The sequence below is a fragment of the Oryzias melastigma genome, linkage group LG6, assembly GCF_002922805.2.
Source record: "Oryzias melastigma strain HK-1 linkage group LG6, ASM292280v2, whole genome shotgun sequence".
Classification (NCBI taxonomy): Eukaryota; Metazoa; Chordata; class Actinopteri; order Beloniformes; family Adrianichthyidae; genus Oryzias; species Oryzias melastigma.
In genome coordinates, this window is record NC_050517.1 from 20722698 (window position 1) to 20736538 (window position 13841).

The 13841-nt window shown below is 38.9% G+C and overlaps 1 protein-coding gene and 1 long non-coding RNA gene across 4 annotated transcripts in view; one reads left to right on the plus strand and one right to left on the minus strand.

Moving 5' to 3' along the window:
- otogl (otogelin-like) overlaps window positions 1–13841 on the plus strand; it is a 37229-nt gene that overhangs the window by 18979 nt on the left and 4409 nt on the right. For all 3 annotated transcript variants that reach the window (XM_024282048.2, XM_024282049.2, XM_024282050.2), the window contains exons 35-56: window positions 1048–1165; window positions 1249–1328; window positions 3467–4125; window positions 6406–6583; window positions 6668–6810; window positions 6892–6915; window positions 7004–7096; window positions 7169–7358; window positions 7466–7683; window positions 8491–8632; window positions 8713–8898; window positions 9021–9233; window positions 9349–9453; window positions 9543–9650; window positions 10008–10109; window positions 10193–10297; window positions 10460–10500; window positions 10593–10656; window positions 10783–10961; window positions 11055–11159; window positions 11230–11349; window positions 12884–12929. In XM_024282048.2, coding sequence (XP_024137816.1) covers window positions 1048–1165; window positions 1249–1328; window positions 3467–4125; window positions 6406–6583; window positions 6668–6810; window positions 6892–6915; window positions 7004–7096; window positions 7169–7358; window positions 7466–7683; window positions 8491–8632; window positions 8713–8898; window positions 9021–9233; window positions 9349–9453; window positions 9543–9650; window positions 10008–10109; window positions 10193–10297; window positions 10460–10500; window positions 10593–10656; window positions 10783–10961; window positions 11055–11159; window positions 11230–11349; window positions 12884–12929 — 3219 coding nt within the window. The remainder of the gene's footprint in view (window positions 1–1047; window positions 1166–1248; window positions 1329–3466; window positions 4126–6405; window positions 6584–6667; window positions 6811–6891; window positions 6916–7003; window positions 7097–7168; window positions 7359–7465; window positions 7684–8490; window positions 8633–8712; window positions 8899–9020; window positions 9234–9348; window positions 9454–9542; window positions 9651–10007; window positions 10110–10192; window positions 10298–10459; window positions 10501–10592; window positions 10657–10782; window positions 10962–11054; window positions 11160–11229; window positions 11350–12883; window positions 12930–13841) is intronic.
- LOC118598868 overlaps window positions 12864–13841 on the minus strand; it is a 7052-nt gene continuing 6074 nt past the window's right edge. The window contains exon 2 of the long non-coding RNA XR_004948062.1: window positions 12864–13139. This is a non-coding gene — a long non-coding RNA (uncharacterized LOC118598868). The remainder of the gene's footprint in view (window positions 13140–13841) is intronic.

Consider the following 13841-nt stretch of genomic DNA (forward strand, 5'->3'; position numbering starts at 1 on the left):
AGTACAGTGCAAGTGGCACATAAACATACAACATTAACAAACCAGAGGGTGACAATATATATACAAATATATATATATATAAACTCAAAAATATCCAATTCCTTTAAGATATGAAATGTTCTTGAAGCCTTCAGATTTTGCATGTGTTCCATTGTTTAATAATATGATTTAAGATGCAGATAAAATACATTAAAATAGGGTGAATTTGTGAATATGGAATTTCCCAAAAATAACAAATGACAAATAACAAAATGTAATTATTTGATAAACCATATGAATCCAAACACAACATGACATCACGCATAATTATTCTTATTTTAAGATTGTGAATCTTATTGTGAGCCCATATAAAATGTCTAATGTAAAGCTTAACTCATTTACAGAGTTTTGGGATTTTCCTCAAAATACATTACCGCTTGTAAACACATGATTCAATAAATAAAAACTCAGCTCTTTTCTATTTCAAATTTCATCATCAAGACCTTTAAAGATGGGGAAGAATAATGTGTATTGGGAAGTTGAATAAATTCACACTAAAAAGAAGAATTTTAATTATTAGTTTCAATGTAATCAAGAATCCTTAACAATAAATTGGAAAAACAAAGAACCTCAAACTGTCTCTCTTACAGCTTTTTAATTAAACACACAGTTAAAGGTCAAGAAAAGTTTGCTTTCAAAAATTAGCAAAAAAATTGTAGATAGAAAAAATTGTTAAATCTTTTAAGATATTCAAAAAGAGTAGATGCATTTCATCTTTGAATGTTTTGTTGCACAAGAAGTGGGTGCACTTCAGTACCATAGAGAAAATAAATGTCTTTTCTTTTACCGCATATTGTCATAAATCTCTGTCGACTGAAACTGTTACTGTGGCGACTACAAAGCCTTTCTCGTATCAGATTATGTCATGCAGTTCTGCTCAGTACTTCTTAGTTTTTTGCAAAACCACCATTTACCATCAGTTGTCAAACAAGAAACTGCTGTGTCCGTATGGTTTTTGGGGGTGTACTGCAAATAGAAGTTCTAACACATCATTTTTTTCCCTTGCAGAGAGCTCTTTCATAATCCCATACCGTATGATGTGCGAGTGGCGCTACCAGGCCTGTGCAAGTCCCTGTGTTCACACATGCAGCGATCCAGATGCCACCCGCTGTCAGTTCCTGCCTCAGTAAGGAGCTTCGCTCGACAACAGCATTCATTTACAGCTCACACGATCAATGCTCTGAAAACGCTGTCATGACAATGTTACAGTGTGGAGGGCTGCTTCCCACGCTGTCCGAAAAACATGGTCATGGACGAAGTCACGAGACGATGCGTCTACAAGGAGGACTGTAAGTCCAGCTACAGACATCCCGTTCGTGTTGTCTTCCATGCACACATATACAAGGATAGACATGTTTTGACCCTTTGGCCTGCAGTTCTCCTTAGAAGGTTTTGCGCCTGTCAGTACATGTAAGGCATCAGTTCTTCAAAGACCACAAGCAGATTGAGAGGGGGCGTGGTCTCTAAGATAGCCCTGGGAAACGCCCATCACAAACAATTGACAATGACATGTTGTGACTGGTGCAAAACTTTCCCAGGAAGACTGTAGGCCAGCGGTCAAAATATGTCAAGGTAAACTATATCAATGTGTTTCCATTTGTCTGAAAAAATATAAGTATTTATGAGTGAAGCTCCTATATGTTTTGTCAACTTAGCTTTAAATCTCTTTATTGTGGGAATGCTTTGTAAGCATTCACACAATAGTGATCCTGTTTCTCTTTATTATTATTAGTCCTTATTTATTCTTCCAAACGTTTTTTGATTAGTAAAAACTCAATCATATTTTCAGCTATTTCTGCAATCTTGGTATCAAAACTTTAAGCTCGTCATTCCTGCTTGTACTTTAGGTATTTGTCCAATTTACGTTTTTTCAGATTTTATGCAATTTATGCGATTTTTTTTTTTTTTTTTTTTTTAATTCTAGCCGCAATTAATATGAACTGGACATTTTTCAAATGTATGCAATGAAAACATTCAACATGTTCAGGACATTCACACTTTTACTTTAATGCAATTATTGAAATTTTACACAAATTTTGCGTTTTTATTCTCCCCGTAATTCTTCAAATATTTGTCAATTTTCTGCAAATTATGCAGGTTTGGTATCAAAACCTTCAGCATGTTAAGGAAATTATTGCTACTGAAGTTTTTAAGGCTAATTTTGAGTTAAGCTAATATTTTAGCAGCATGCTAATGTTTTTGGCTAATTTAGCATCTAATGAGGATTTTTTTGGGCTACTATGGAGTTAAGCTAGTGATTTAGCGACATGCTAGCTTTTTTGGCTAATTTGGCATCTACTGAGGTTTCTTTGACTAATTCTAAATTAAGCTAACACTTTAGTAACATCTTAGCTTTTTGGGCTAAGTTGGCATTCTGCAAATTTGGAATCAAATTATTCAGCATGTTAAGGAAACTTTTGCTGCTGAGGTTTTTAAGGCTAACATTTTACCAACATGTTAATGCTTTTGGCTAATTTGGCATCTACTGAGGATTTATGAGCTAATTTAGAGCTAAGCTAATACTTTAGCAATGTTCTAGTTTTTTTGTTTTCTTTTTTGGCTGATTTGGCATCTACTGAAGTTTTTGGCGCTAATTCTGAGTTAAGCTACAATTTTAGCAATGTGTTAGCTTTTTTGGCTAAGTTGGCATTTACTGAGGTTTTTGGGGTTAATTTGAAGTTAAGCTAACATTTTAGCAACGTTGAAATTTTTTTCATGAAACTTTTCAAATGCTTTGTGTACTTTCTGCAAATTATGCAAGTTTGGTATCAATACATTCAACATGTTAAGGAAATTATTGCTACTCAGATTTTACGGCTAATTTTGAGGTTAGCTAATATTTTAGCAACATGTTAATGTGTTTGGCTAATTTGGCATATCTACTGAGGATTTTTGAGCTAATTTGCAGCTATGCTAATACTTTAGGAACATTCTAGTTTTTTTTTTTGCTAATTTGGCATCTACTGAGGTTTTTTTGGGGCTAATTCTGAGTTAAGCAAATGTTTTAGCAATGTGTTAGCTTTTTTGGCTAAGTTGGCATCCACTGATGTTTTTGGGCTAATTTGAAGTTAAGCTAACATTTTAGCAACCTGATAGCTTTTTTTTTGGCTAAGTTGGCATCTACTGATATTTTTTAGGCTATTTTGGAGTTAAGCTAATATTTTGGCAACGTTGCAATTTTTTTTTCATTAAATTCTTTAAATCCTTTGTGCACTCTGCAAATTATGCAAGTTTGTGTCAAAACATTCAGCACATTCGCCACATTATTCAGCAATTAAAATAAATTGCTTCAGCATTTTAAGCAAACAGCTTCAGCATCTTCAGCGACCACATTCAACAAAATGCATTCACCAAAGGATTATCGCAGGTAATGCAACTTTTCAAGTTATTTAAAGCTTTTATCTATGATAACAATCATCCCCTGTAGGTGTATCCCTTCCGCCAACTCCAACACCTTTTGCCTATGTGGTGCGGTCCAACAGAACTACTCCAATAGCAACCACTACTATGACCTCTACTACGACCTTGAGGCCAACAACCACAACCCCCTCCATGCCAACAACTACCTCCACCACCTCTACCACTCCAAGCACAACTGTGACTACTGAACTTCAGACTTCACCCACCACTACTGCTCCTCCAACCACCATTCCTACCACTACCACTCCTTCAACCCCCCCAGAACCGACCACTCTCAGCACCACAGAGATGACCTCCACCCAGACCACCATTTTCACCTCCACCGCAGAGCCCACCACATCTCATCCACCCCCCACCACATCTCCTTCCACTACACCCATGTCCACCACCCTGCAAACGACCACCCTGCCGCCGACCACTTCCTCCACCACCTCCCCACCGCCAACCACTGCAATGACCACCCACCCCACCTCCACCGAAGCTCCCACCACCCCACCGCCAACATCGCCGGACGTACCTACCACCACCGCAGTGGAGACAACCACAGCTCCACCTCCGACGACTGTCGAGACCACTTCAGTGAGCACAGAGATACCCACCACCGCTCAAACCACAGAAGAAGCATCGACGACACCTCCATTCCTCTTTCCTTCAACTCCATGCACAGTAAGTCCAGTTAGAGTTACGTTCTGTGCCACAAAAAACACAAATACTTGGAATCATTTTTAGAAAATGTATTAAAAAAATCTAAAATCAGTTACAGTTTTAGTATTTGTGATCGAGTTTCTTTATATATATATATATATATATATATATATATATATATATATATATATATAAAAGAGGCACTATATTAGAATAATGGGACCACATTTAAAAAACAAAACAAAAACAGACTGCACCATCTACATACAGTTTTTAACAAGCATTGGGGATAAGAGATTTTTTTGTAGATGTTTTTCCTGGCCAACAGGGTTTTGTGTCTCCTGCCTGACGACAGCAGAGAGATAGAGGGATGGAGAGGGTGAGAGGTGTCCTCCGTGATGGAGGTGGCTTTTCTCATCACCAATCATCTGTACTGTTCACTGTGAGGGGACTGTAGTGTTTAAGTAATTTTGGCGGCCTGATTGATTATTTTAGAGAGATTTTTTTTTTTTTTTTTGATAAAGGCTGAGAAAATTTAAACCAGGAAGAAATATGAAATGTCAGGATACATTCTATGAGTGAAATGTACACTATGAATAAGATAGTCTTAGTTATATTAAAAAAAATCTGAATTTTTTTCAAGAGATGCTTTTTTTTAAAAGATAAAACCCTCTGCAGAACTCCAACAGTTACAGCAGACTGACTTTTAGATGCTAAAACCCAAAAGTTGTTTGTCTCTGGAGTAAAGCCTCAACCCCTCCATATTAAAATTAATTACTGAATATTTGTATTAATCGTCTTTGAAGACAATTAAGCTCCACGTTTGTTGTTGTGCTAGTCAGCTTCCTTCTTTTTCATCTATTGTTTTGCTCATTACTTCAGGGCAGTTTCTAACGACTTACTTTTTCTTCATAAGAGGATTAGTTGCTGACAGGGGAAGCTAAAGTGCAAACCAAATATAAAATAGAAGGTGCTGTAATTTTTTTTATTTTTTTATTTTTATTTGAGGGCGGCTTTAGCTCAGAGGCTAGATCAGCTGTCTGCCAACTGGTTAGTCAGCAGCTCAGTTCCCAGCCTTGACAGCTAATGTGTCATTGGAGAAGACACTTGACCCACATTGCCAGTGATGTGGAAGTGTGACAGACTACGCAAGTCACCTCAGATAAGAGTTGGCAAACTTTAAATGAAAGTAGGGCTGCTACAAACGATTATTTTAATAGTCAACTAATCACCGATTATTTTTTCCGATAAGTCGACTAATCGGGTATTGCATAAAGTGGATGTAAAGCACACATCTTAACCATTAGTTTTAAGCTAACTAGGGATTTGCTGAAAATGCAAAAGCTATTTGCAAAATGTTAAATTTGCTAAAAGACAGGATATTCCGTTAAAGAACTATAAAGAGTGCGGAAGTTTACTAAAATTTCTTAAAAATTTGTAGAAAGATTGCTTAAAAATCCCTAATACATACCAATTTTGCAAAAATATTTAGTGTGTTGCTTAAATATGAGCTAAACTCCAAATTAGCCCATATAACTTTAGTAGATGCCAAATTAGCCTAAAACCTAGCATGTTGCTTAAATACTAGCTAAACTCCAAAATAGCCTAAAATTCCCCAGTAAACCAAATTTGGAAAAAATGTTAGCCTGTTGCTAAAATAGAAGGTAAACTCTAGATTAGCCTAAAAAACCCTCAGTAGAAAACAAATTAGCCAAATCGTTAGCATATTGCTAAAAATAAAAGCTAAACTCCAAAATAGCCTAAAATTCCTCAGTAAACTAAATTGGGAAATAACGTTAGCCTGTTGCTAAAATAGAAGGTAAACTCTAAATTTGCTTTTATAAATACCCTGTAGAAAACAAATTAGCCAAAAGAATTTGCATGTTGCTAAAATATTAGGTAAACTCAAATTTTTTTGAAAATTCCTATACAAGAGGAAAATATAGCCCATGAATATATTTAAGGTTTGGCATCTGAACTAAGGAACTATTTTTCACAAAAAACAAAGTTTTGGTCTGACTCAAATATAAAAAAGTGCATTTTTTGGTGCTAAACAATCACAACTTTGTTCAACTTTACTACACTTCATATATAAAGTAATGAGAAGTCGACTATTAAATTAGTTGTCAACTATTTTAATAGTCAATTAGTCGTCTAATTGTAACAGCCCTAATTGAAAGTTATTACTCATTCTATAAAAATATTTGTAGGTCACAATACGATATTGTGAACATTTTTGCAGATTGATTTGGTTAGTTGATTCAGCAGAAGAAATGAAAATGTACATTTTTGCATCCACAGCCTCCGTTCTCACACCGGATCGATGAGTGCGCCGAGCTGATCTGTTTTAACGGAGAGCTGCTGCTTCACAACTCCACCCTCCACTGTCGCTACAACACCACCCCGCCGCAGTGCAGCCTGCTGGGCCTGCCCATTCTTCTCAACACAGACCCCTGTTGTCCGCAGTGGCAGTGCCCATGTACGGTTTGCTCAAATAAACACTTCTGATTTAGGCAGAGGAACGATTTAAGAAGAAATGCGTTTGTTTTTTTTTTTGTGGCAGGTCGCTGCACCGTGATGTCAGACCTGCGTGTGATCACATTCGATGGCAATAATGTGGCGCTGTATGACAATGGCTCTTACATTTTGGTTAGCCTGCCCAGAGAGACTATCATTGGTGTTGTAGAAAAATGTCCAACTAGTCAGGTAACTTAAAAACATGTTAATAGTTAAAAATTTTAACAGAAACTTACAAACTTTGAGGTAAATGATTTGATTTCTTTGTAGAGTGTGAACTCCATCAGGCGACCTGTGAGTATTTTCTGTACAATCTGAGTGCAAAGCCTTTTTATTCATTTTGTACTGTTAGTCATTGCTCTTTCCTTTCTCTTCCCTACAGAGTCCGACAGGTGGAACATCCGGCCTCTGCTTTAAGAAGCTAAACATCACCACCTCCTCCTACAGGATCATCATAAACCGACTCGACCGCAAGGTGTTCATCCTAATCTTGTTGCAGAAATTCAATTTATCCCACAGGGATTATTATGGCTTTTCTCCTCTCTAGGTGACTGTAAACTACAGACCCGTTAAGCTGCCATTCTCTCGTCACTCGGTGTACGTGGAGGACACCGGCAGCATGTACTTGATCAACACCCCTGGCAGAGTCAGCATTCAGTGGTATCATAGCACTGGGATTATGGTGCTGCAGTACCTAGCTCCTACTTATGCGTCTGTTCCCACTCGAGGGCTGTGTGGTGAGTCCAAACACTCATTTAAAAACATGAACTGATAGCTTCAGAGAAACTTGATTTTATTCCTGTTGATTGTTATCTAAGCACACGCCGTCTTTCCACTTTGCAAGGTTGTTGTGACGGAAACCCAGAAGACGACCTGAAGCTGCCCAACGGCACGGTGGTCAGAGAGGTGGGGGACATGATGCTGTTTCTGCAGGCGTGGAGAGTCCAGACCACCGATGAGACCGAACACACGCGCCGCGTCGGAGACAACTGCACCATTGGGGACTGCTCCACCTGTCTGTCCATGCTCCGCCAGAGAGCTTTCACGCCTTGTCATAGCAAGGTCTGTTTACACCAGGGGAGTGCAACCTTTAAGCCTAAAAAACACCGAGCTGCAAAGTCTCATTTCACATTTTAGAAAAAGTAAAGATTGTTTACATGTAGCTTTAAAATATTTATAATAATTGAAATGTGACCTTTATATTTAGGTAAGAATATGTGCTTTAAGCTTATTCTAATAATAAATCACTCCAACAGATTTTTACAGTCAATTTCTATCCATTTTACCACCTTTATGATCCGTTATTTGACATGTTAAGAAATTAAACATAGTGAAAAACTTAAATACCTAAAAGAATTTAAAACTAAATACCTTTATTAGCATTTTTCTTCAACGCTAAAGAGCCACAATGGAGAAATGAAATAGCCACATAGAGCCTAAGGTTGGAGGCCTCTGGTCTACACAGTTAATAGTTCTTGAAAAAAAGCGGAGTAATTATTTACAGCATAATTCTAGATCTAGAAATGGAGAATCAAATTTAATTGTCAGTCCTCAGAAAAGTCAAAATGAAGTTTTAGTTTTTAAAATTGAATAAAGATTTTTTATTTCAGTTTTCTCCTGCAGTGAAATGTGATGATTTATATGTATCTGGCGATTCGATAAATATCCCGATACTTGTCTCACGATACGTATCAATTTGTCCCTGCACCCCTAGTTTTTATATTACACAATATTTGCATATATCGGGTTTATCTCTTGGTTAAACTCCCTTTTGAGCACCTAGTATTTGTTGATCTGTTTCTGACACTTCGGTTTTCAATTTCCTCTCGCCATCTAATTGATAACAGAATAACCGACTAAAATTCGCAGGTGCCCCCGGAGCAGTTCTGCGACATCATGTGGGCAGGAGACTTGCATTACAAGGATCACCAGTGTGACTTTCTGGCAGCCTACGTTGCAGTCTGCTACACGCATCAAGTCTGCATCAGCTGGAGGCGACACAACTTCTGCCGTAGGGAGACACTGGTGACAAAGCTGCAGTCAAACGTGTGTGCTTGTATTTGATTTTGCTCCCGACTGTCCGTGTTTCAGCATTGAGATGTCCTCCTGGTAAAGTGTACGAGCCCTGTGTGAGCACCTGCACCAGCCGCACGTGTCTGAACAGAGACTACTATGAGGAGACTACGTGCTCGTTTGTCAGAGAGGAGTGTGTGTGCCGCAGTGGAACCATCCTGCACCGTGCTGACTCTCCTTATTGTGTGACAGAAGACCGGTGTGGTAAGGGGACAAAAAAAAAAAAACATACATTTTTTTAAACACTAGATCATGGATAATTTGGGGCTTTCTGTTTCTTTTATGATATTTTAAATCTATTTTCCTTGTCTTTTTACCTGGCCCAGTCTGCACAGATAATGAAGGGAACCCCAGGGCCCCTGGAGAGGTTTGGAACGGCTCCGCTCGAGGCTGCTGTTTGTATAAATGCATGGAGAATGGCTCTGTGGTTGCTGTGGAGCCGGACTGCAGCGCTGTACCCACACCACTGTGTGAGAGGGAGGGAGAGTATGTGCTGGATGTGCTGGAAGAAGGACACTGTTGCCCAAAGAAGATCTGTGGTGAGGTTAACATCTTAAATATTTATAGTGCAAACCCCTGGAGCTACCATTGATTTTTTTTTCTATTGCAGTTGTCTTTTATTCACTTTGTTGTTTTTGGTTTTGTACTATTTAGAGTGCAACATGACCATCTGTGACAGTGAAGCTCCACCTTGTGATAACGGCAACAAGCTAGTTATCGGTTACAGTGCTCTCTCCTGCTGTCCAGAGTATCGCTGTGGTAAAAATAAACTTATATAAAGTTTTTCAAGCTAATTCTGACAGATTTAATCATTTTCCTGGACCTTCATTTTACTTATTGCTCTTCAGAGTGCGACCCCATGGCATGTCCTCCTGTCTCATACCCCGAATGCAGGGAAGATCAATTCCTTGTTGAGGTCAGGGGTCAAAAATCCTGCTGCTACTCTTACCTGTGCGGTAAGTTTTGATTAAAATCAAACCACAAATCAGCACTAAATGGGGTTTTGAGGGTGATGGTTATAACTCTTATAATGACTCATATTTTAGATTTATTTCAAACATGTAAAGCAATACATATAGAACACTTTAAATTAATAAAAAATAAATCAAATAAAACTAACTAAATAAATTCGTCTCTGTTAAAATAAACCCCAAAATACATCGATAGGCACGAGTCTACATGTTTTGAAGTTGTAGAGTTTTGCTGCATATCGTTTTATCCCTTGAAAATCGACCTAATGAAAAGGACAAAAGGTGAATTATAATTCACATTTATTACCATTTGCAGCAATGACATGTTTTCTTTTCTGTTAGTGTGTGAGTCATGTGTTGACCCAGTTCCAACTTGCTCACAAGGAGAAATCCTGGCTGTTGATCTAAACAGCACCAACAGGTGCTGCCCGCAGTACTATTGTGGTGAGTGGCTGTTTGTTCGGGCGACTGTTTCTCTCTTCCCTCTTTGTATCGAGTAATCTCTCTTCTTTTTCTCTGTGTTACAGTGTGTGATGTAAATCAATGCCCTGAATCCTTTGTGAGCTGCGCTCCCGGACTCTCTCTGGTTCAAACTACTCTTCCTGGCCAGTGCTGCCCTCAGCATCACTGCGGTATACCCTCCAAAAACGCACACATGCTCATGCACTATTCATGACTGGTGTCAAGCCGCTTATTGGTCGATGATTGCAATTACCTTTACCCGCTCTTATGCCTGTCACGTCTTTGTATAAATGTCACCCTTCCGTTCTGTTTAACGTCTTTTTTTTTCTCAGAATGCCAATGCGAGGACACGCCCTCCCCCATATGTTCAGTGGTGAGTCAGCGAGAAAGCAGCATCAATGTCTAATCATGTATTTGCTGGAAAATGAATAAATTCTGTTAAGCCAGCACTTTGTTTTCTCTCAGGGGGAAGTGCTGGTTGAAATTCCAGACAGCAGCACCAACTGTGGCTGTCCTCAGCACACATGCAGTACGTGTTAACCATCCTTGAAATTGCACACCTGATGATGCAGCAGCCCTTATCTATTAATCAGCATGCTAATAATCCTACTTTATTTACCATCAATGATGTGTTTTTACATCTCTGTGTGTGCAGAGAAGGCTGAAGTGTGCCTATTCCAAGGGGTGACGATTCTAGGTCCAGGCCAGTCCCTGGTTCAGTATTTTGAAGGAGAACTTTGCTACACGGTTCAATGCCTGCGTAACAAAGATCCAGAAACTGGGTTCTACGCCATGGAGATCACATCTGTAAACTGCTCCCAGAAATGCGGAACTGTAAATACAAACGCTAATCTCCATTTCAGTGATTTTATCAAAACTTCTAAATGTAACATTTGTTTGTCTCTTGTTTTGCTGCGTATTTTTTAGCACCAGATTTACTCACCATCCACGGATCCTCAGGTTTGCTGCGGCTCCTGTAAAAATGTGTCCTGCACTTACACCAACGACAACGGGACGGCGGAGCTTTTCACCGTGAGATCAACGTGAACAAGTGCTCGGTGCTCATCTGTTTAAGTGTTTCTGACTCTGTCTGTGTATGCAGGCAGGGAGCTCCTGGGTGGAGAACTGTACACGCTACGACTGCGTGGAGACATCGGTGGGAGCGGTAATACTCGCCTCCGGAGTGATCTGTCCTCCGTTTAATGACACCGACTGTATTCAGGTCAGGACCTCGAAACAAACTTCATGTCTGAACCAAAATAAAAATAGTTGGAAAGTTTTGACTAATATTTCTATGTATTATTTTTAACTGTCAGACATACACCGAGGCAAATAAGTATTTGAACATCCTGTGATTTAGCTAGTTCCCCAACTTAGAAATCATGGAGAGGTCGCGCATTTTCATTGTAGCTTCATTTCCACAATGGGAGGCATAATCTAAAAAAAAAAAAAAAAGTTTTGTTAACATTTGGTATAGCCTTTGTTTGTGATTACACAGGTCAAAGTTTCCAGTAGTTTTTCACCAGCAGGAGGGATTTTGGCCCACTCCTCTACACAGATCTTCTCTAGATCAGTCAGAGGGAGCTCAAGCTCTGTTTCTCAGCAACAGGTGAGAAACGGAGTTTGAGCTCCTTCCAAAGATTTTCTATTGGGTTTAGGTCTGAAGATTGGCTAGTCCACTCCAGAACGTTGATATACTTCTTAAAATGACACTCCTTGGCTATCCTGGTTGTGTGCTTTGGGTCATTGTCATGTTGAAAGACCCATCTTCAATGCTCTAACTCAGGGAAGGAGGTTGCTCCCCAAAATCTCAGTCTTCCTCTTCTTAATACAGAGCAGTCGTCCTGTCCAATGTGCAGAAAAACGCCCCCATAGCATGATGCTACCACCCCCATGCTTCACAGTATGGATGGTGTTCTTGGGATGGCACTCATCATTCTTCTTCCCCCAAACATGGCTGTTATTTTGAACTTATCTAACCACATGACTTTCTCCTCTGGATCATCCAAACGGTCAAACTTAAGACGGGCCTGGACATGTGCTGGTTTAAGTAGGGGAAATTTCGGTTCCATGCATGATTTCAAACCATGACGTCTTAGTGTCTTTCCTACAGTAACCTTGGAACGATTGTCCCAGATCTTTTCAGGCCATTGACCAGCTCCTCCTGTGTAGTTCTGGGCTGAGTCATCACCTTTTAGGGTCACTGAGACCCCACGAGGTGAGATCTTGGAGGGAGATTGACATTCGTGTTTAGCTTCTTCCGTTTTCAAATATTTGATCCAACCGTAGATCTGCTCTTTCCAGCTTTGTAGAGGTCTACAATTTAGTCTCTGGTGTCTTTGGACAGCTCTTTGGTCTTGAGCATGTTAGTAGTTGGAGTCTTACTGATTGTATGGGGTGGACAGGTGTGTTTATGCAGCTAACGACCTCAAACAGGTGTTTCCAATTAGGATGGAGTGGAGTGGAGGTGGACTATTAAAGATCACAAATCTATCTGATAGGAGTTCAAATACTTATTTGCAGCAGAAGCTTATAAATAAATTATTTAAAAAATATACAATTTGATTTCCCATTTTTTTGATTATGTCTCACTGTGGATATGAACCTAAGATAAAGATAAGTAGGAGAACTTGTAAAATCACAGGGTGTTAAAATACTTATTTGCCTCATTGTCTCTTGTGTGAACATCTATAAATTAAGAAGTTGAGTTTTTAAATTTATATTTTAATATTTTTATTTTTATGCTCTTCTTGCAGAGTGGAGGTGTTGTTCAAAGCTATGTGGACGGTTGCTGCAAGACTTGTGAGTCTGAAAATCCATTTTTGGATATTGGTATCGGGCTTATTGCAGCTGGTTAGAGGGGTGAACGCTTTGTTGCCTGGCAGTGGATGGGCTTATTGGCTGAAAAGGTTAAGGGCGTGGCCTTTCTTAGAGGGTTGAGGTGCAGCCTGGTGGCTGATGACATTTTGAAATCCTTGGCTTTTACAGGTGTTCTCCAGATCTTATGCTGACCTATAAGGGAATTCGGAAAGAGGAAAACACAATAATACAGCAGAACAGAAACAAATCAAGGGTTATTTTTCTTTAGAGATTTTTTTAAGATACAAATAGAAGAAAAATGCTTACAGATATTTGTTTAATTCAATGAAAGAACCAGACTTTTATAGTCTGCATTAAATCAAAGTTACAAGGCAAAATTAGATCTTAAGTTTGAAAAAAAAGCCCTTTATTTGTTTCTCTGTTTTTGGTGTGGTTTTAAAGTTTTTGGGGGGAAAAAAATAGTTTTCTTCCTGTTGGGCTATAAACAGATAAACATATTTTTTAAGTTGAATCAAGGCATCTTTTAATAAACATCTGTTTTTATAAAGAGCTTTAAATACGGGCTCAGCTTTCATATAATATATATGTTGAGTATTTTGACTTTCCTCTCTTGTGTGGATTGGAGCATTCATGAACCCTTTCAAATATTTCTCAGAATTGCACCTTCACCTGCTTGCCTGCTTTACACATGCAGATGTGAGATGGCCAGGAGTTTGCCCTGCGAAGCTTTGTAGTACATCATGTATTTTGCTGCATTCCTTGACTGGCTGCCTGGAGTGTGCCGCCACGCCACCCCTCCCAACAAAAAGTGAAACTTAAAGGGCCTATACCATGCAAAACCAACTTTCTGAGCTATTAAAATTATATTAGCTATGTTATTAAGTGTATTAAAAT